The sequence below is a fragment of the Cyprinus carpio genome, unplaced genomic scaffold (assembly GCF_018340385.1).
Source record: "Cyprinus carpio isolate SPL01 unplaced genomic scaffold, ASM1834038v1 S000006744, whole genome shotgun sequence".
In the NCBI taxonomy this organism is placed as follows: Eukaryota; Metazoa; Chordata; class Actinopteri; order Cypriniformes; family Cyprinidae; genus Cyprinus; species Cyprinus carpio.
Window position 1 is genome coordinate 129335 of NW_024879343.1, and position 20659 is coordinate 149993.

A 20659-nucleotide genomic window follows, 5' to 3' on the forward strand; every position below is an offset into this window, starting at 1 on the left:
TGGTTACATTCATTGTGGTCTGTGCTACTTGCAAAGCTTTTCTGTATTTGGTTGTGTTGCAAGTTTTTGCAGCTGTATTTGGTTGTGTTGCAAGTTTTTGCAGGACTTTACTGTATTTGGTTGTGTTGCAAGTTTTTGCAGTGCATTTCTGTATTTGGTTGTGCTGTGAGTATTTGCAGCACGTGTTGTCAAACTAATGCAGATGTTTTCTTAATTTGCTAGTGTTTTTTCTATTTGTATGTGTTTTCTTAAGTTGCAGCGCATTGAGCTCTCAGGCACTGTACAAATCATGGAGAACGAAATTTTGTGTTTTTGCTAACGTCTGATGGAGTGGATTAACTGACTTGTAAAGCGGGATAGAAATGGTCCTCTTGGAAGACTTTTCAGTGACATTCATCGAAAATAGCAGCTTTAAAACGCAAAGGAGACTACCAACTATTTGTCCATCATCCTGACCATGGTTGCTCACTTCCACTTAACGTTAGGAAATTAGGTTATTCTCTTTGTTTTTTTATTTTTTTTTTTTATTTATTTATTGTATTGTTTATATGTATATAAATGTATACAACTGTTATGTAATTTTTTTATTTGTATTATATTTTATGAAAATGTAAGAGATGCATGAATGGCTTTCACTCATTTAAGGTCCAGTAAAATCAATAATGACTGCTTTGTTAGTTAATAGTTAGTTAATGGTAATGGTAATGTTAAGTTATGTTAATAAACAGTCAACAAATGTTAGTTAAACATTAGTTAATGCTGAACTAGTGCACACTTTACAATAAGGTTCACAAATTCCCTTAGTAAATGTTTAGTTACTGGTAAGTCATGTTAATAAACAGTCTACAAATGTTAGTTAATCGTTAGTTAATGTTGAACTAGTGCACACTTTACAATAAGGTTCACAAATTCCCTTAGTAAATGCTTGATTAATGGTAAGTCATGTTAATAAACAGTCTACAAATGTTAGTTAAACATTAGTTAATGCTGAACTAGTGCACAATTTACCATAAGGTTCACAAATCCCCTTAGTAAATGTTTAGTTAATGGTAAGTCATGTTAATAAACAGTCTACAAATGTTAGTTTAACATTAGTTAATGCTGAACTAGTGCACACTTTACAATAAGGTTCACAAATTAAAAAAAGTAAATGCTTAGTTAATGGTAAGTCATGTTAAAAAGCAGTCTAAAAACACAAGAAGCATTATCAGTTGATGTTTAGATAGTTTCCAAGTCTACCAATAGCCCAAATCAATTCCCAAATGGGGAGTTAGTATTGTTTATTCATTGTGTGTGTTAGCTGCTAAATAAATGTGTGTTTATACTGTATGTAGTATAATTAAATAAAGCTTATTAAATAAAGCTGTCTACAGGTATAGTTCATTGTTAGTTCATGGTTACTAATGCATTAACCAGCATTAACTAATTAAGTTGTTAATGTGAAGAGAAGCATATGAATAATTTAACATGAGCAAAGATAAAATAATGCTGAACGTGTGTTGTTAATTTTTAGTTCATTTTGACTAATGCATTAACCACATAATTAACTAGTTAATCTGTTAATGTGAAGAGATGCATTAGTAAATGTTTAAGTTAACATTAACAAAACATTAAGTAATCCTGAAGAGTGGAGTTGTTCATTGTTAGTTTATGTTAACTAATGTATAATACATTAGAACATGAACAAAGATTAATTAATGCTGAACAGATGCGTAGTTCATTGTTAGTTAATGTTAACTAATGCATTAACTAACATAAACTAATGGGTAAGATGGTGAGTTAGAAATATTCACCTTAGTGTGTCAACTGCTACGTAAACTAATGTAAATATGTACAGTACATTAACCTTAACACATTAAGGCTATTTACAGGCATTAATTCATGTTAACTAATGCATCAACTAATGTTAACTAATTGCACTGTTAACATGAATAGATGCATTAATATATGTGTGAGTTAATGCTAACAAAGATTAACTAATGCTGAAACATAGGTGTTGTTCATGGTTAGTTCATGTTAACTAATGCATCAACTAATGTTAACTAATTGCGCTGTTAACGTGAATAGATGCATTAATATATGTGTGTTAACGCTAACAAAGATTAACTAATGCTGAACATAGGTGTTGTTCATGGTTAGTTCATGTTAACTAATGCATTAAGTGATGTTAAGTAATACAACCTTATTGTAAAGTGTTACCCAAACATTTGATAATGCTTAATGGATCATTAGTTAATATAAAGAGTTAGAAATGTGACAATGTGTTTGTTAATGTTTGCTAATAAATTTATTAAACATTAGATAATGTTTGTCAAATCATTATTTCATCCAAGTTAAAATGCTTAAAATGGTCAATAAACTTTCAATTCCATATGATCAAGCACTTATTGAAAATCTACAAATGATTTTAACAGATGTTATAAAATGATTAAAAACTTGTGTTAATGCACAACACTTCTGCTGCTATTGAGGTGTGATAGGGTTAGGGACAGATTTGTTAGTATGGTTAGGTTTAAGGGTTGGTTAAAGGGTCAATAGTGTACAGGCGTCAATTTAATTACTATAAGGGAACAGTTCAATCTATTTATATTACATTGTTTTGATAAATGAACAAGTATTTTCTTTTTAAAAAATACAAAAACGCTCTGCAAATACGCACAGACCACATCGAAAATGTTTAAGGGGACAACAAGTGTATCAATATCTGCTCTGAAAGGTGAGATTTTAGTTTATTTTAACATCCTGATCATATGATTCCTTAGCTTTTCTCTATATTATTAGCCTAACTAAGCTGATGAATGACAGTAGTACAAATAGTACAATACAAAAAGGTAAATGTCAAAAGCATCATTACTACACTTTTACTATAATAAAATCATGGTTAATTTTCATAAGGGTTGTTAGGGTCCCCTTGAAATATTTCCAATGTGGTCTGTGTTACTTGCAAAACCTTTATGTATTTGGTTGTGTTGTGAGTTTTTGCAGTGCGTTTCTGTATTTGGTTGTGTTGCAAGTTTTTGCAGTGTGTTTCTGTGTTTGGTTGTGTTGCGAATTTTTGCAGATGAATTTGGTTGTGTTGGGAGTTTTTTGCAGCACTTTTCTGTATTTGGTTGTGTTGTGAGTATTTGCAGCGCATGTGCTGTCAAACTGATGCAGATGTTTTCTTAATTTGCTGGTGCTTTTGCTATTTTAATGTGTTTTATAAAGTTGCAGTGTGCTAAACTCTCGGCCACCGTACAAATCATGGAGAATGACATTCTGTATTATTTGCATATCTATTACAGTGCACTGTGTATTTATAGGCAAAAGAAATCTGAATATCAAACCATGAACTATCTTTCCTGCGGTAACAGACCATGGAAAAAAGTATATTTAATTCTGTATATAATATTGGGAATATTTTTTTTTTTTTGATATTTGTTGTTTGGTTTGTTTTAATGTATACAATTCATACTCTAATCGTGTGCCTACATTTACCCATCCGAAGTGCCACCTAAAGGTAACACACAAACACAACTTTGAAACACACACCCGGAGCATCCCTGGGCAAACATTTATGCTGCGGCGCCGCGGGGAGCAAGTTGGAATGTTCGATGCCTGCTCAAGGGCACCTAAGTCATGGTATTGAAGGTGGAGAGGAGGAACCTGTATGCACAAGATGTTAATTCCTGCCGGCCGAGACCTCGAACTCAAACCCATCGATTGGGAGGTCGCCTCTCTAACATTAGGCCACGACTTTTGCTACGATTGGTCCTTTGCAGTGTTCTAATATATACAATTAATAATACCTAAAGGTAACACTTTATAATAACTTTCCACAATAATCATTTAAACTTAGCAATTCTTTTACGATCATTAGTTAATTTATATTCAAAGACCTAGAAAATGTGAATAATGTGCTTGTTAATGTTTGCTAACTTAAGTTTATTACATAAAGTTATATGTAAAAAATAAAGTCTTTAAACTTTGTTCATACGATCAAGCACTTTTTGAAAACCTATGAGGTATGATACAGGTAAGGTCAAACATAATTTAAAGGTTGTGGTTAATGCACAACACTTGTGTCGGCATATTGAGGTCTGATACGGGTACGGGACAAATTTTTGGTATGGAGTAGGTTTAAGGGTTGGTTACAAGGGTCCAACAGTGTACAGGGTGTTCTTTAATTACTATTAGGGACCATTTCAATCTGTTTTATGTTAATTGTTTTGACACCCCCCCCCCCCCATGCCCCAACCACCCCACGTACTTTATGTGCCGAGCCTTCCCTTTTCTTTTTTAAAAATGATTTGTTTTATCCTGTTTATTTATGATTCAAGGAATATCCTGTTAATGATATACTGAAGAGTAGTTGTGTGAATGTGAGTGTTGAGGCAATACATTTTTTTTTTCACCAAAATTAGAATCTGTTATGTCTTTAGCAAGCATTTAGCTAAACTTAACCAGTCACCCTTTACACAAACCTTGTTACAGCAGCTAAAAGTCCAATGCCCATAAAGATACTAAATGATTAGTAATTGTTTATAAACATTTACAAATGATAAATAGTTTCAACTTTAGTTTGGCTACTGGAAAAAAAACATGAACAAATGATTAATAAATTATTAGTAAAGATGAGTGAATGGGGTAAATTCAGGTCTTTTGGGACACTTTTTGCCATTGAGATGACTGTTCATAAAGGTATTAATGATTAGTAAACATTTATAAACATAGGCAAATGATGAATAGCTTCCACTTTAAATTGGGTACTGCAAAAACATGAACAAATAATCAATAGATGTGTACATAGAGGTCTACACAACCAATAAAACCAACAAATGAAGATCATATTAAGTGAAAGTTTACTTACGTTTGTAAGCATTTCAATTTACATTAAATTATATATATTAACTAATGATCTGCTAAGCATTATATAATGTTTTGTTAATGGTTTTATAAATGAAATGTATTATAAAGCGTTAACTTTTCTAAAAAAATGAATTTTATCATACAAGCAGAAGAGATTTTCTGGACAAAAACGTTTAGCGACCATTTGAACACCAACTGAAATTTAATTATTCAAGGCGCACATGTTTCATTAAGTAGAACTCTTTAACGCAAGTCTTTCTTTGAACTTCACTACACAAATGTACATGTGCCGTGCAAACCAGCAAAACATAAAAGAAGGAAATGTGTGGGCCTAGTAGAAAATGTATATGTATCTAAGTTGGTTATACCTACTCTTGACAGAGAGTGGTTTGGTTTTTGAGCAGATGAGACACTGGGCTGGCTGTTTGATTGGCGATCACAACTGTGCTTATCCATTCATTTCTGTAATCATAGCGTACAGGTTAAAATCATTGACATTAATATACACAAAATAGTAAGTATTTATATGTTGAAATTGCCATGCTTATTTCTGAGAGATGCACGGAGAGGTCATTCATAAGTTTACATTAATTCACTTCACACGACGATTAAGTGACTTTAGGTTTTGAAAATGCATATGATCCCTGGCCATCTGTTTAATAGATGATTCTGAATATTAAAGTCAATTATTGTCAATTCTTTGTGTTAATACGCACAATCGAATTTGCGTTACTTGCGGTGCTATATAACACTGTAGAGTCTAAGATACGGGTAAGGTTAAGGACAAATTAAAATGTTAAATGTTATGGGTAGGTGTCAACCGATGGTGAATTACAGGGGTGTGCAGATAAAAAGATTTTTAAGCTATCAGTCTGGTCAACAGTGTACAAGGGGTCAGAATTTATTTTATTAAACTGACTATGAGGGGACCAATCCATTCAATCTGTTTATGTGCACAGTGACTGGTGCATTTGTATGTTAAGGGAGGGGGGTGAAACCAAGTAGTTTCATAGTTCAGTGGTGCCTGAGGCAGAAGAGGGACGGGGTTGGGGGGTTTCGGGAGCGAGTTCAGCTTCTCTGAATGATGGATGAGCTGTTTCATCCTGTGGTCCTGGCCTTACTCCGATTCAAGGCAGCAGACTGAAGAAAGCTGTGTGACGGGTGATGGGATACCTGCAATGCAGAGGGCTTTTTCGAGTGAGTTGTGTCCATAAATGTGGAGGGAGTGGAGAGAGACACACCAATGACAGCTGCTCTCACTATGCGTTTCTTTTTGCAGGCGACCATACCCACACAATGCAGCTGGGTCAGAATGCTGTCGATGGTCTCTGTAGAAGGTGTACAAGCTCTCCTCATTTTGCGGAGGCTAAACGACGCTGCTTATTTCTGGCCACCAGTCAGGTCCTCTGTGATGGTGCACACCCAGGAACTTGGTGCTGCTCACTGTTCGCACCGTTGATGGTCAGAGGAACATGCTAGTGTGCGCTCTCCTGAAGTCCACAACAATCTCCTTCGCTTCTCCACGTTCAGAGAGAGAGATACTCAAATGTAGTTTAGTCATCTCTGTTTATAAACAGTTGTATCCGCAAATGATAAAGAGTTGGAACTGTTACGGTTTGGTCGTGGTGTAGCAGAGTGGAAGAGGAGGGGCTCAGCACACATCCTTGGGGGGCCCCAGTGTTCAGTGTGATGGTGCTGGACACAATGATTCCATCATAAAGTCCAACAGCCAGTTAGCGAAGTGATGAGCCCCAGTGACCATGGGGGTAAATTGAGGGATCTTTTGGGACACTGAAGTTTTGCCATTGAGATGACTGCCATTTTTTTCATAAAGGTAGTTGAATGATTAGTTAAACATATGCAAACTGGAATGGGTCCATAGGCAAAATGATGAATAGCTTCCACTTTAAATTGGTAGGTACTGCAAAAAACATGAACAAATAATCATAGATGTGTAACATAGAGGTCTACACAACCAATAAAACCAACAAATGAAGATCATATTAAGTGAAAGTTTACTTACGTTTGTAAGCATTTCAATTTACATTAAATTATATATATTAACTAATGATCTGCTAAGCATTATATAATGTTTGTTAATGGTTTATAAATGAAATGTATTATAAAGCGTTACTTTTCTAAAAAATGAATTTATCATACAAGCAGAGAGATTTCATGACAAACGTTTAGCGACCATTTGAACACAACTGAATTAATTCAAGGCGCACATTTTCATTAAGTAGAACTCTTTAAGCAAGTCTTTCTTTGAACTTCACTACACAAATGTACATGTGCCGTGCAAACCAGCAAAACATAAAGAAGGAAATGTGTGGGCCTAGTAGAAAATGTATATGTATCTAAGTTGGTTATTAGCCTACTCTTGACAGAGAGCTGGTTTGGTTTTTGAGAGATGGAGACATGGCTGTTTGATTGGCGATCACACTGTGCTTATTCCATTCATTTGTGTATCATATCGTACAAGGTTAAAATCATTGACATTTAAATATACACAAATAGTAGAATGTGTATGATGTAGTATTTTAGTTGATATTATTGCCAGGCTCTGATTTCTGAGAGATGCACGGAGAGGCAACATTCATAAAGTTTACATTAATTCACTTCACACACTCATTATTATTTAGTGACTTTAGAGGTTTATGTATAATATGCATATGATCCCCTGGCTCATCTGTTATCCACCAAATATGATGACTGTGTCAGCCTCAGCTGAATATTATTCGGCAGAATTATTTGTTATCTGTTAGTCGTTTTGAAGCCATTATCCATGCCTTTCCAAATAAGGTATTCAACTTCGGGCACACCCCTAGAAACAGTTAAAACGGTCTCAACCAGTGGTATAAGTTTGGATAGGAACTATTTGACAGATAGGGAAAACTTTTTAATTTCCAATCACACATTTTCTGTCCCCCATCCACTTACCGAGGGTCCATGCGAAGTAGAACTTGGGTCTGGCTGCTTGGACAGAAATTAAGGCATAGGCCAATCTTGTAATGAAAGAGGCCTCGCTGATGAATTGTGGGTCCACATTGTATGTTATGGGGAATGCTTTTGTGATGATGAAGAACCACAGCAGACAGCACGCGCACACAAGAAGCTTATTAATCACAGCCCTCTGTACAAGAACAGCAGGAATTCATCTCAGTAGACAAAATTATTACTCATTTTTCTTGGAAAATGTGCAAGTTCAACTCTAATTGACAGCAACTTTAAAAGTTCATGCATTGATTAATTGATCCCTACAACATTGCTACCACAAATAGACATACCATTACGGGTGGGCAATCTGACCAAAATTTTATATCACAATAAAAGTAATTTTATTTCACGGTAAAAATATTTATCACAATATAGTTATTTTTTGCTTTAAACAAGGTTTTTATGATATAAAAATGTTTGATACCATCGAAATTTCATAATTCTTGTCACCACTGTCAATATCACAATAAAACTAATACTACCCTTAAAAAAAAAAAAAAAACCCTCACTGAAGACAAGTAAACAGTCAGGGATTAAATGGGAATAAGAAACTACAAAAACTACAGTAGAACAAATTAATCAGAATTAATAGAATTAAATTATAAATAAATAAGAATTAAGAAATAAATAAGATTATTTCTAAAGCAATGCTTAGATTAATATGTCTATATCTTACCACAGGCGATGGCTCAGGCACTTTATCCCAGCCATTCTGCTGAGAGCTGCTGTCTTTCACTCTTTTCAGCCTGTGCTGGACATGCTGGCCCTTTATAAACTCTATGTAGTCTTTATAGATACTGCAGGGTCCCACCAAGATACTCAGAAAATTTATATTATAGCTTAGGTACTCCAGCAGTGATGGCTTAGAGCTGTAAATAGAGAAAACAGATGGGTCAGTAGTGAAATACATAATTTATATAACATTAGGGATATGTCATGAAATAAGATTCTGCTTCTACAAAGACTAATCACTGTTTTTATCTTGAAGTATTAGGTAAGGACTGTATTTGAGCTGGTACCGGTGGATTTGTATCTGCACTGGTGTGCTTGTAAGAACACATAAGACTCAGTTGAACTAAAGTTTGGAGTTTACTGTTGATTTGGTTGAGTGGTAACAGTGAGTGGTTTTCTAGACATTAACTCACTCACATAAATCCGCTAATGAAGGAAAAGGAGAGATTAATTCTGCATGGAAGCATTCACAGTTCATCTCTTGCTGACTATGAGGCACTGACTAACGTCATTCAATAAACTGTGCCCTGATTGAATGAGTCCTTTGTGACATTGTCGCCCCCAAATATGCTATTCATATTTGCACTTTATAGAAGGGGGCTAAAACAGGCTCCTCTTAGTCTGTGAATGCAGGAAGGCGGATCAGGCGGGTAACAGGTCGAATGTAGGTCTTGTCCTTAACCTGAATCTCTGAAACTCTGATATGGCCATCAGAACCTGGGAATGTATTCAGAACTTTGCTTTCTAATTATAATGCTCATGGTAGTTGTGGATCGATGAGCATTACAATGGTTCTGGTAAAAAGGTCACGGCATCTCTGTGCCACTTGTTGTGAGTGTGTAGTGTAGGCAGGTGGTGACGGATGAAATTTAAGCAGAACTGATCAGCTTAAACTTGCCTACATCTCGGTCTGCCCATAAGTTCTATAGCAGAATAAACCAAAAAGGGTAGTGAGCTATCTGGCCGCCCCATAAGCAGATCATTTGGGGTAACAGGTTCAAGGTCAGCTACATTACTAGAAATGTAACCAAGTGGTTTGCTATTAAGCATTCCCTCCACTTCAGTGAGCACTGTTTGAAGTACTTCCTCTGTTACAAATTGGGAGCTGACTGTGATGCAAAGGGCAGTCTTAACAGACTTAATTTTTCTTTCCCATGCACCTCCAAAGTGTGGGGTTCCAGGTGGGTTAAAGTGGAATGAAATTTTCTGTTTCGCTAAATGTAGCTGGATCTGGGGAGTGAGCGATGCAAAGGCTTCTTGCAACTCTCTTTGTCCTCCATGGAAATTAGTGTCATGATCAGAATACAACAGATTACAAGCAGGTGTGTCGCGACGAGCTACAAATCTCCTTAAGGCCATCAGAAAGGAATCAGTATCAATGGATGTAAGGAGGTCTAGGTGAATATTTTGTATTGTGTGAGACTTAAAAGTTATTCCCCGCCTCTTTTCACATCATCTGCCAATCTTGACTTGGAATGGTCCATACTGTAAAATGGAGGTTTGAGTAGTCTTAGTCAAGCTGGTGGTAGATCTGCCATTTCAGGAATAACTGGTTGGTGTCTCCATTTTTGACAGTCTTTGGACATATGTTGTTGTTTGCGGATAGCTTCCCATCCTCTCAGTATCCAAAAGTTTCTCCTTATCTCTCCAAAGAGTCTTTCAGGTCCTGGATGGTAGAGTTTACTATCATAGTCTCTGATCAGTAACTTGGTAACCCAGTGATGTAGGGCAAGGACTACAAGGTGAATAACTGACAACTCAAGTCCTTCAGCTCGTTGTAAACGGCCACCAATTCTGATAAGCTGGCAAGAGTCATTAAAATTCTGGGGCAAGAGCAAGAAGTCGACTTGTGGAAGGTTTACCAGCTTTTAGCAGTTTGTACTCATCAGGAAAACTATCAACTTGCGTAATCAAAAGATCAGTATACTTTTAATTATAAGTAATAATAAAGTAATAATAATTATTACTATCAAAAGTAATCTTCTGCTTATGGTGGTCCTGTATCTTTAAGCCTCTGGTCTGTGGCCTACTCTACCTCGTTCCAGTTGCTGTATGTGGTAGGGTCAGGAATGTCAGGCACAACCACTTCTGTCATAAGGCAACAGAAGATTCCTTTGTACTCTTCTGTTTTGTTTTCTGGTAGTTTTATGAGGGGGTTGGTAGGCCATACCGATTCAGGTTTGAGTAAGAATGATGGTCCTTGGCTCCATCTGTTGGGCACTGATAGTTCAGAAAGTGTTTTACCTTGGGTGAGGTAATTTGATGGATTGCTACTGGAGTCTACAGTAGATGGCCAACCAGAACGTGCTTTTTACTGTCGTGGGCGCTGCCGCCGTGTATGCAAAATGCATTTGCAGCTTTTGACAGCTGAGTGGCGCTTTAACCACAAGTTGTCAGGCAAATGCTTCAAAGTGTATTTTGACAAATAGCCATCAGCTTTGCCACGCTGATGTTACATTTGATGGCTGCAGTCGTCGGAAAATGAAAGAAAAACACTGTAGGCCTAGATACAATATTTCATTTTCAACGATACAAATTTAGTACTTATGAAGTTATGTGCATTAAGTACAAATTTAATCAGTATAAATGTCAAGTCTATGAGCCTATGCTTATATTTAGGCTACGCTAAGTATTACACCATATTTTAGATTTGAAACATTTAACAGGTGTGCAGCATTATTTATATAATATAAATCATGTGTTATATTACCTTAAAGAAATGGTTGTTTACTTTGCATCGGAGCATTAAAAGCGGTAGCCTATTTCAGGCTAGGCTACATACATGGATTCTAAATGTCTATATTCTTACATTACTTAATATTTGTCACAAATACATTTTTAATTAATATATTAAAATTCCTTTAATAAAACACCATGCATTTTTGTCACACACATACTTTGATATTCGTTACCTGTCCTTTATTTTGCCAAAGAACTATGTGGGGAAAAGATATCTGTTCACTAATTAAGAAATTGTTGCATATTTTATGAATTCTTTCCTTTATTTTAGTACAACGTGTGGCACTGATTAATTTCGCTCCCATTATTTAGGCCTAACAAAAACAAGAAATGGATAAATTAAACTTGGCACAATTTAGCTAAATCACTGAAACTGGAAAAAAGGGACTGATTAATAAAACTTCCTCTGTTTAAACTCAAGTTCTCTCATTATAATCATGCTGATGACTGATAACATATTGTGTAGGTCTATATACTGCTGTGATCTGTTTCAGGCTGTCTGTATAATAATATATATATATATATTTTTTTACATTTTAAAGATTCCCCCAATCTCTCACACGCCCAAACTGTGTATGCTAATCCGTATCATTATCAGTATTATATTATTATTATTATTATTATTTAAAAATTGTTTAATTATTATTTAAACACATTTTAATTAATACAAAGGAACGATAAAAAGTGATCCATTTCTTAATTCAGGGACAGCATTTTCAGCATGTCATGGGCTCTGTATTCCAGAATAAATGTGTTAAAAATAGGCCAGATAACAAATAAGTATGTGTGACCTGCTGAAATACATCAGCAAATTATTAAATATAAGTTTCAAGTCTTTCATAATTTGTGGCATTAATGTGAGTGCCAAAATATGTTTTAGAACAAGGCCTAGCCTATAACACTCATCAATAAGCCACATTTTCACTCGTTTTATTTTTTTATGGCATAGGCTAATTCACACCTCCTTAAATGTAATCTAAACAATCCAAGTTAATATTCTACTTTTTGTACGATTTATAGGTGTTTTTCATGTCACAGTTTTAGCCTATTAATCTTGATTTCTCACAACTTATTTATTTATTTATTTGTTTTTTTTGTGTGAGTCAGAGTAAATTCAACCGCGAATAGAGTGTCATGAATGTGCTGCCTTGTACAGAGGACCAAGGTCAGGATTTTTCATTCAAAAACTTAGACTGAAATGACAGACCCTTAACACAACACAAGGAAATTGTGTAGTTTTAATGGTTTTCATAATGACTGTTTAATAACCATAACATGCATTAAGAGCCTTTATGTAAATTTTTTTTTTTTTTAATTTTTGATGCATTAGGCTGCAGCCTATGACTATCACACGTTTTGAAATTAACTTTATAAAATTAATTTTAAATAAATTTTCTGATTTTTGAGGATGTTACAATGTTATATTATATTCTTATTGCTGTTTTATTTCATTATTTGATCTCTGACTACAAAACAAAATATAAATTTCAGTCGGTTTGCAAACTGTGCCTTTGCGCCACCTGGTGGTAATTGCGTGAACAACTTCAACACGCGTCTGACTTGCAGTTAACGCCGTGGCCCTCTTTTGGGTTGGCCACCTACTGTATATATCGCTTGGTACAATCAGCTGTCAGCTCTTGAATTTCGGTATGATTCAGATTTGAGCCAGGCTAGAACAGTGGTGGAATCTGCCCAAAAGAGGTGAAACTGTTTGGTCAATATCTAAGGATTCGACACAGCAGGATAGTGAGATACTTGTAAACGTAGGCAATTCTGCCTCCCATTCCTTCCAGGATCTCAAAAGTTCATCAGGTAGATTTGTGCCATCCCAGTGTCGTTGCTTGCCATAATCTATGAACTAGAGTTTTAGCTTGTGTGGTAAATGGGAGTATGAAGTAGAGGGCTGCATTGGGTTTGGGACCCAATGCAAATCGGGGGCGGGTTACCTTTGCTTCAGGCGATGAAATTTTTTTTACTATTATTTTTTTTTCTTTTTGCAATAGCCTGTTAAACAAGCTACATAACTGTGAATGTGAATTCTGTGAGATTTTCTTGTATTTTATTTATTTTGTTTTGTGTTCAATTTGTTTAAATTAATCTAACCTATTTTCAAAGTTCTATGTGTTTATTTATTTAATAACAAAGTTATTTTATATTGTGCCTTTTTTTACTTGGTGTTAACAGTTAAAACGGTTTGTTTAGTTTATCGTTTGGTGCGTGTGTATGATGCAGTACATTTAAAAACTGAGGTGCTGCTAGTTGTGCTTTTGTTTTAACGGTTAATGTTTTATAAGCTAATTAAAATAAAAACAATCTTTTTGTCACATGTGGTGCTTTAGTATCATTACTTCATCTTATTTAAATTCAATCATGTTTAATGTCTGTTATTCTTGATGTTAACCTGTACAAATATTTAGTTAGAGCTTGTGAAAAATGTACACAAATGCTCAAAGAGAAATTCCGCGGGAGCGGGTGGGAGTGGACAAAAACATTGCGGGCACTGGCGGTAGTGGAACGCGCATGTTGCGGGAGTGGGGTGGTCCTGGTCAGAAATTCAGCAGGAGCAGGTGGTTGAGGGTTTAAGAAAACAGTCCTGCGCAGGGCTTTAGTATGAAGCCCAAGGTGATGAGAGTCTCTTCAAACAATTGTCCACATAAAAATTCCTTTCTACAGTGGTTCTGATATTGTCTTTAGGAACGTTATAATCCATGACATGTCTTTGGACCACATAGATGGCACAACAAGGATTACAAGAAGTGTCGAAAGGTAGCACTTGTCATTCATAAATGTCTGGAGGTTGAAATCTGTCAAAGTCTCACAATATAAAGCGGATAAGATGCCTATGTTCTGGGAGGAGACAAACCTGATGGAACATCCCTTTAATGTCACCGTTTATTGCCACTGGGTTAACCCTCTGGAATCTAAGGGTATTTTTGGGGCCTGGAGAAGTTTTGTCATGCCCTGACATTTGTGCTTTTTTCAGTTTCTTATAATAATCTAAATGGCTAAAGTCTAATCTCACTGTAATCAGCACAAACTGGGCTATAATAATATGTGAGCAGCATGTATGTACATGATTGTGTTTTTGAGAAAAAAAAATGTTATGCGTGGTTAGTGAAAAACTAAAAATGTTAAATCACTTGAATAAGGCAATAAAACACATACAGAACATTGGTTCCCAGGACTTTTGAGAACTGGAGCTTGTAGCCTAGAATTTTTCTTTCTAAATTATGTGGAAATCATCTTGTTTACCCAGTTACAGAAAACAATACATTGATTTAAATTTTCTAAGACACTTTTTGTTGGTAAAAGTCATATTCGAGTAGGCGTCAACTATCATGAATTCACACCTGAGAAGACAAAGGCCTGCATAATGAGCTGCATAATGAGCCATTCAGTCAGCTGTGTCACTGAGAGGGATGAGTTACAAGAAAGAATGTGAGGACAAAATAAATGTATACCATTTTATGTTTGTAGTTTATTTAGAATATATTTAATTATCCCACAACATAATTTAATATTCACTTGTGAGTGCAGTTAAACAGTTTATTAGGAACAATCAAAGCTGACTTTCAAACTGAATTTTTTGCATCATTACTCCAGTCACACAATCCTTTAGAAATCCTTTTAACAATCTTATTTTCTACAAAAAAACATTTATTGTTATTATTATCATTATTATTATTATTATTATTATTAATGTTGAAAAGAGCTGAGAATATTTTTTTCAGGTTCTTTTAGGGGGGATAAATTGAAAGAACAGCATTGTTTGTTACATTTGTTACAGTTACATTTATTGGTACATTTATATTATTTACATCAAGCTTTTGAATGGTATAGTAGTGTATATTGTTATTGAAACTTCATAATATTTCACTTGATTTTACATTTAGTTAGGAATTATAGTTTGGAAAAAGTCTTTGGAAAAAGTCTAACTAGTAAAATGTTTACACGTTATGTGAAAACTAGTACAAGTATATAAATAAATAAAAGAGACTTACTCATGTTTATGATCTCTGCTGAATAAAGTGCTTAATTCTTTTTTTCTAAGGAAATCCAAATCTCAAATCCTCAACCACATCACATCTTTTTGGGGTGAATTATGTCTTATAAAAAATAAAAAAACTTGAAGAACAATCTCGCTGCGTTGTCTTCTGTTGTGTGGGCGTATTCAAGCCGCACGCTTCAGTGAAACATTAGAACCTCAATAGCACGTTCAGCGCGGGGGCGTGGTCACATTAGAAGATAATGAAGGGAGACGTGAAAAACGGACATCGCGTTGTTTTCATATGGATTACTTTATCACAGAATATTTGTTTTCGACAGCACTTGTTTAGTTTAAAAGTAGACATGTCAGGCTTTCTATAGATATCTCTCTCATGTCTCTGTGTTGAGTATTCACTGAGTTACAGTTCATTTTAATGATGCGTTTGTAAATGAAGATAAGCGGAGACAAAGGCTGCAGACAGCACTCCTTGTTTGTTATCTTTATTTTATAAGTGCACAAAGTTTTGTTGTTATTATGTCTGTATACAAAAAAAGTAGACCCTTTACAAATTAGATTGATGTACTGCTCTTATCTGTACGATCAAAACTGAAAGTGTAATTTAAGTTCTTTTCGGGGTTATCAGGAGAAAATACCCCAAAACGCGTATACGCGTTAATCGACTCCAGAGGGTTAAAACAGTTAAAAACCAACTCGGTTCTTACCATTGTGGTGTACAATATGGTGAGGGATGTACCATGACTCACTTTTGAATTAACTGTTTCAGGTGGGAGTATGACAAGATAGCCCAAGGTTTCTTCCTCTCCTGTTGGTAGGCGGCTACTTTTATGGGGTCTTTCTCCAGGTGTTACTCTGTGTTTCTAAGGTTAGGAAGCACTGCCTTCATGGGAGCTTGAAGAATGGGCATATCCTTCTTATGCAGGAGAGGGGTTGCATAAAGACTCATGCCATCGATCATTACCAGGACAGTCTTTGACTGAAGAATGTCAAGGGCTTCTTGGTCCTGCTTAGACCGAGTGACAGATTTCTCTGATCTGTTGGGAATCACATATCTCAACCTTCTGGAACAACTCTGTCATCGAGGGATTAACAGCAATGTGCAGACACTGTTGGTATTTAACGTTGTCTCCAAAGACTCTTGCTGAGCCTTGTAAAGACCTTGTCCTGACAGCTGCCAGACCTCCAGGTGGACCAAGACGGATTGGTTCAATCAGAGTGATAAGGTGAGGATGATGTACTCCGAACAGTAACAAGGGGACTAGCTTTGTGAATAGGCTGTAATGGTCAGCCTCTCAAATGTTGGTAACATCGCTGAAGCTCTGCAACAGACTAGGAATGTTCAGCTAAGCTCAGTAGTTCTGCAGTGAAGGGTCCCATTATTTTGTAGCTCCTGCCTGGCTGGGATGGAGTTGAAATCTGAAAGGACACTGAGGCACCGCAAAGCTCAATGATGTCTTACCTTATAGTTCTCAAGGCTAATGCCTAGCTTGTGAGTCCCAGCTTCCTGGCTGCCGATGGCAGTAGCATAGTCCATTCAGAACCATCATCAAGTACAGCATTAGTTTCTAGGCTCTGACTCTTATGCTTCAAAGACAATGACCACTGTCAGGAGGACGCTGCTGAATCCTTAAGGTCGGTCTAGGTATAGCATTTTGCTAGTTGAACTGACTAAACAGATCCCTTCATTCACTGGCTTAATGTTGACCTCATGGAGAATCTGGAAATGGTTTTCCATTACACAAATGGCAGAGTTTCTTTTGAGTACATGGTGCAGCTCTATGGTTGCATCCACACTTCCAGCATATGTTATTAGTCATAATCCAGTCAATCACTTGGGTTTTGTTTAGGGACTTTAATGTAGGGCACTGACTCGGGTAATGTTCTTTACTGTCACTATATGGACAGAAGGCAGAGCTTTTGCCTTGATTCTTGGTTGATACTGGTGGAATTGAGGGAGATGGTTATTTTAAGCCACAAAGGATTGTGATTCTATTGATCCATTCGGAAACAGGCTGTATCTCTCTGGGGCTTATATCCGCCAAAACTCTCTGGATCTTGGTGCAAGGGTTCAAACTTAAGCCATTTAGCTAGATCAAGAAGAATGTATACATAGCCTGGCTCATAACTCATGTGTCTGCGGAAGGATGCTCTTTGTTCTGGAGGAAGCATGGAAAAAAGTTGAGCCACACTGGATCCACAATGCAATTCAACATCTCCTCCAGCTCCTAATGTCCTACTAGGGCTTATATCTGAAGAGTGAAATGTTAAAAGCCTACAGTGTCACCAGTCTGAACATTTGATGCATCCATAATGGCAGCAATTTTGGTAAGAGCAAGCTCGTGAGGTCGACCTGAACTGTTCACTAAGGGCTGTGGATGAATTTGGAGTGGATATATATGGAGTGAATATGGAGTGGATGAATTTAAAAAGGAATCAGCGATAAGGCGAGCATCTATTAACTTTAGGTGACCTACCAAAACTTGGTACTTGAATAGCTCTGTAGCTTCACCAGGTAGTAGGTTATTCAAGGCAAGTTTGAGACAGGCAAATGCACCAGGGTCTCTGCAGGTAAAATCTGGAATGGTTGGCTGTAGACCTCTATAAATTATCTCTTGTCTTGCAATATTAGGCTGGATCTCTGGAAAGTTAGGTGGTGCTACATGTGGCTGACTGCAGCAAGGACAATGAGGTGTGGAGATAATAGAAACTCTCTTTCCTGCCATTGGCTTCCTTGTTTCCTGAGTAACACTATGAGTGTCATAATCCTCATAAATCCACTAATGAAGGAAAAGGAGAAATTAATTCTGCATAGGAGCATTCACAGTTTGTCTCTTGCTGACTACGAGGCACTGTCTAATGTCATTCAATAAACTGTGCTCTGAATGGATGAATCTTTCGTGACAGTTTTAGTCCCAAAAATATATAGTTTATAGTAACTTATAGTTTAATTTATTGTTCAGTTTTAGGCTAAAGAATGAAGTTCAACTTTAGGTAACTGAAGGTCAAGGGTTACATGCAAAGTATTCAAAACCCTTGATTTTTTAAATATGCATAATAAGCTGTAATTGCCACTAAATGTGCTTCAACTAAGTAATAAAATAAGGATCTGATTGTGATATTTTATTTTTCATTTTAATAAATTTGCAAACGTATTACAAATCTGGTTTTTAATTTATTATGGCGAATGGAGTGTAGATTGAAGTGGAAAAAAATGAATGCACCTGAATACTTTCACAAGGCACTGTATTTGTGTCCACAACATTTTAGTGGGCTACATCTGTTCTTAAATTTACAAATATTTGATGGTGATACTTGGCAGCAGTCATAAATAGTAAAATGTATACACAGACTAGACTATGTTTACTGGTGAGAAATAACAGTTAAAATGTCATACTGTACAGCCAGACGCCTCTGATCATCTTTAAGTTCCTCTTGCTTTCGACACATACCTAAACATGCAGAAAGACAAGTCATGTTTTCTGAAATGATAAACTGAATTAATTTATAATACGTCAGTGACTCAACAATTTACAAAACAACTATACAACAAATATACAAAAAAAAATTATCTGTAATGAAGTAGAATGATTTCTCACCATCATGTACCTGAAAGGCAAGAGTAGTGATCTTCTGTGTTATTATCATCAAAGGGCTGAAAATAAGAGATGACAGAGTAAATTTAACTACCAAAGAGTTACAATTAAGTAACAAAATTACCATGAATTGGTGAATTACCATAAATTTGAATGAATGGATGAATTTACTTTTGTTTGTTTATAGAAGTCTGTATGTGTTTAGTGTGTATATTGCCTAGTTTACAGGCAATATACAAAACTAGTTTACATATGTTAGAAAACGTCTCAGGTTACGGATGTAACCATGGTTTCTCGAAGGAGACTGCATTGGAGACGCCCTCAGTGTGAACCGCTCTGAATCACGTGTGTAGTCAGTCCAATGGATGGGCGAGACGTCATAGGCGGGTGACGTCAGAGACCAGGAAGCTTAAAAGCATGTGCAGCGAAGCCGGCATTAGCCTAAAGTGGATGAAGCAAGCGCTGGCAGAGATGCCGGAAGTGTGACACTGCGACGCAGCGTCTCGTTCCTTCGAGGAACAATGGATACATGCGTAACCTGATACTTTCCTCTTCAGGAACTCGAGCTGTGTCGGAGACGCTATGGGGAATGAGAATGCCCATGCCGCCAGATTTACAAATCTCTGCCTAGTGTGGGAAACTGCACAGCTAAAGCAAGAGAAGGAGCCAGGACCCTGACAGTAATCGGGGACAACCCATCCAATGGCCAAACTTCAGAGGAGTGAGTCTTGACCCCCAAGAGAGGGGAGATCAGAGGACTCGAGGCTTAGGATAGCATCCTGATCACCGCTTAGCATAAGCTTCTTCTGGCCGGAGGCCTCAGCGCACCATGGTGGAAACATGCAACCAGAGGGTGTCTCCCCACTGAATGGCCACCGAGAGGGGCGCGGTAGGCTGCAATGGCCGCCACGTAGACCTTCAGTGTGGAGTGGGTCAACCCTGTGGAGAGAAGGGCCTGCAGGAACTCCAGCACTGTACCAACCGGGCAGTTAACTGGGTCGAGCTGGCGGTCTCCGCACCAAGAAGTGAAAAGCTTCCGCTTCAAGGCATACAGTTTCCTCATTGAGGGAGCTCTGGATTGGAGAACAGTCTCAACAACCTCAGTTGCGAGACCGGAAGCTAAGAGTTCTGCCTCCTCAGAGACCACACCTCCAGCCTCTAAGCTCTAGCCAGAAAGGGGCTACTATCAGCAGCCGGACTCCGTCCCGGCGCACTCTCTCCAGAACTCCTGGGAGCAGAGCAATCGGGGGAAAAAATTTACAGATGAAGCCTCGGCCACGTCTGTACCATGGTGTCCAGCCCCAGTGGAGCTGGATGAGTCAGAGGAAGCCAGAGGGAACAGTGCAATGTCTCTCGAGTTGCAAACAGAACCACCCGAGTATGGCCAACCTCTCCAACTCTGCTTTATCACCTCGGTGTGAAGCCGCCATTCCCCGGGCCTCGGCCCCTGTCTCGACAGGATGTCTGTTCCCATATTAGATGACCAGGAATGTGGACTGCTTTCAGCGAGAGGAGTTCGTACTGGGACCACACAAGGATCTGGTACGCTAGTTTGTACTAACGGTGTGAGCGCAGACCTCCTTGGTGGTTGATGTAAGAGACCACCACTGTGTTGTCGGTGCGCACCAACACATGGTGACCTCTTAGGTCCGGGAGAATATATTATAGTGCTCGAAGCATAGCCAGTATCTCCAGCCAGTTTATATGCCATGTCAGATGGCAACCACTCCACAGACCGCGGGCA

At 37.2% G+C, this 20659-nt stretch overlaps 1 protein-coding gene across 5 annotated transcripts in view; it reads right to left on the minus strand.

The window, feature by feature from the left end:
- mboat1 (membrane bound O-acyltransferase domain containing 1) overlaps window positions 1-20659 on the minus strand; it is a 175976-nt gene that overhangs the window by 68394 nt on the left and 86923 nt on the right. For all 5 annotated transcript variants that reach the window (XM_042755704.1, XM_042755703.1, XM_042755702.1 and 2 more), the window contains 4 exons: window positions 18919-18974; window positions 18717-18771; window positions 8522-8714; window positions 7789-7981 (listed from right to left, as the gene is read on the minus strand). In XM_042755704.1, coding sequence (XP_042611638.1) covers window positions 7789-7981; window positions 8522-8714; window positions 18717-18771; window positions 18919-18974 — 497 coding nt within the window. The remainder of the gene's footprint in view (window positions 1-7788; window positions 7982-8521; window positions 8715-18716; window positions 18772-18918; window positions 18975-20659) is intronic.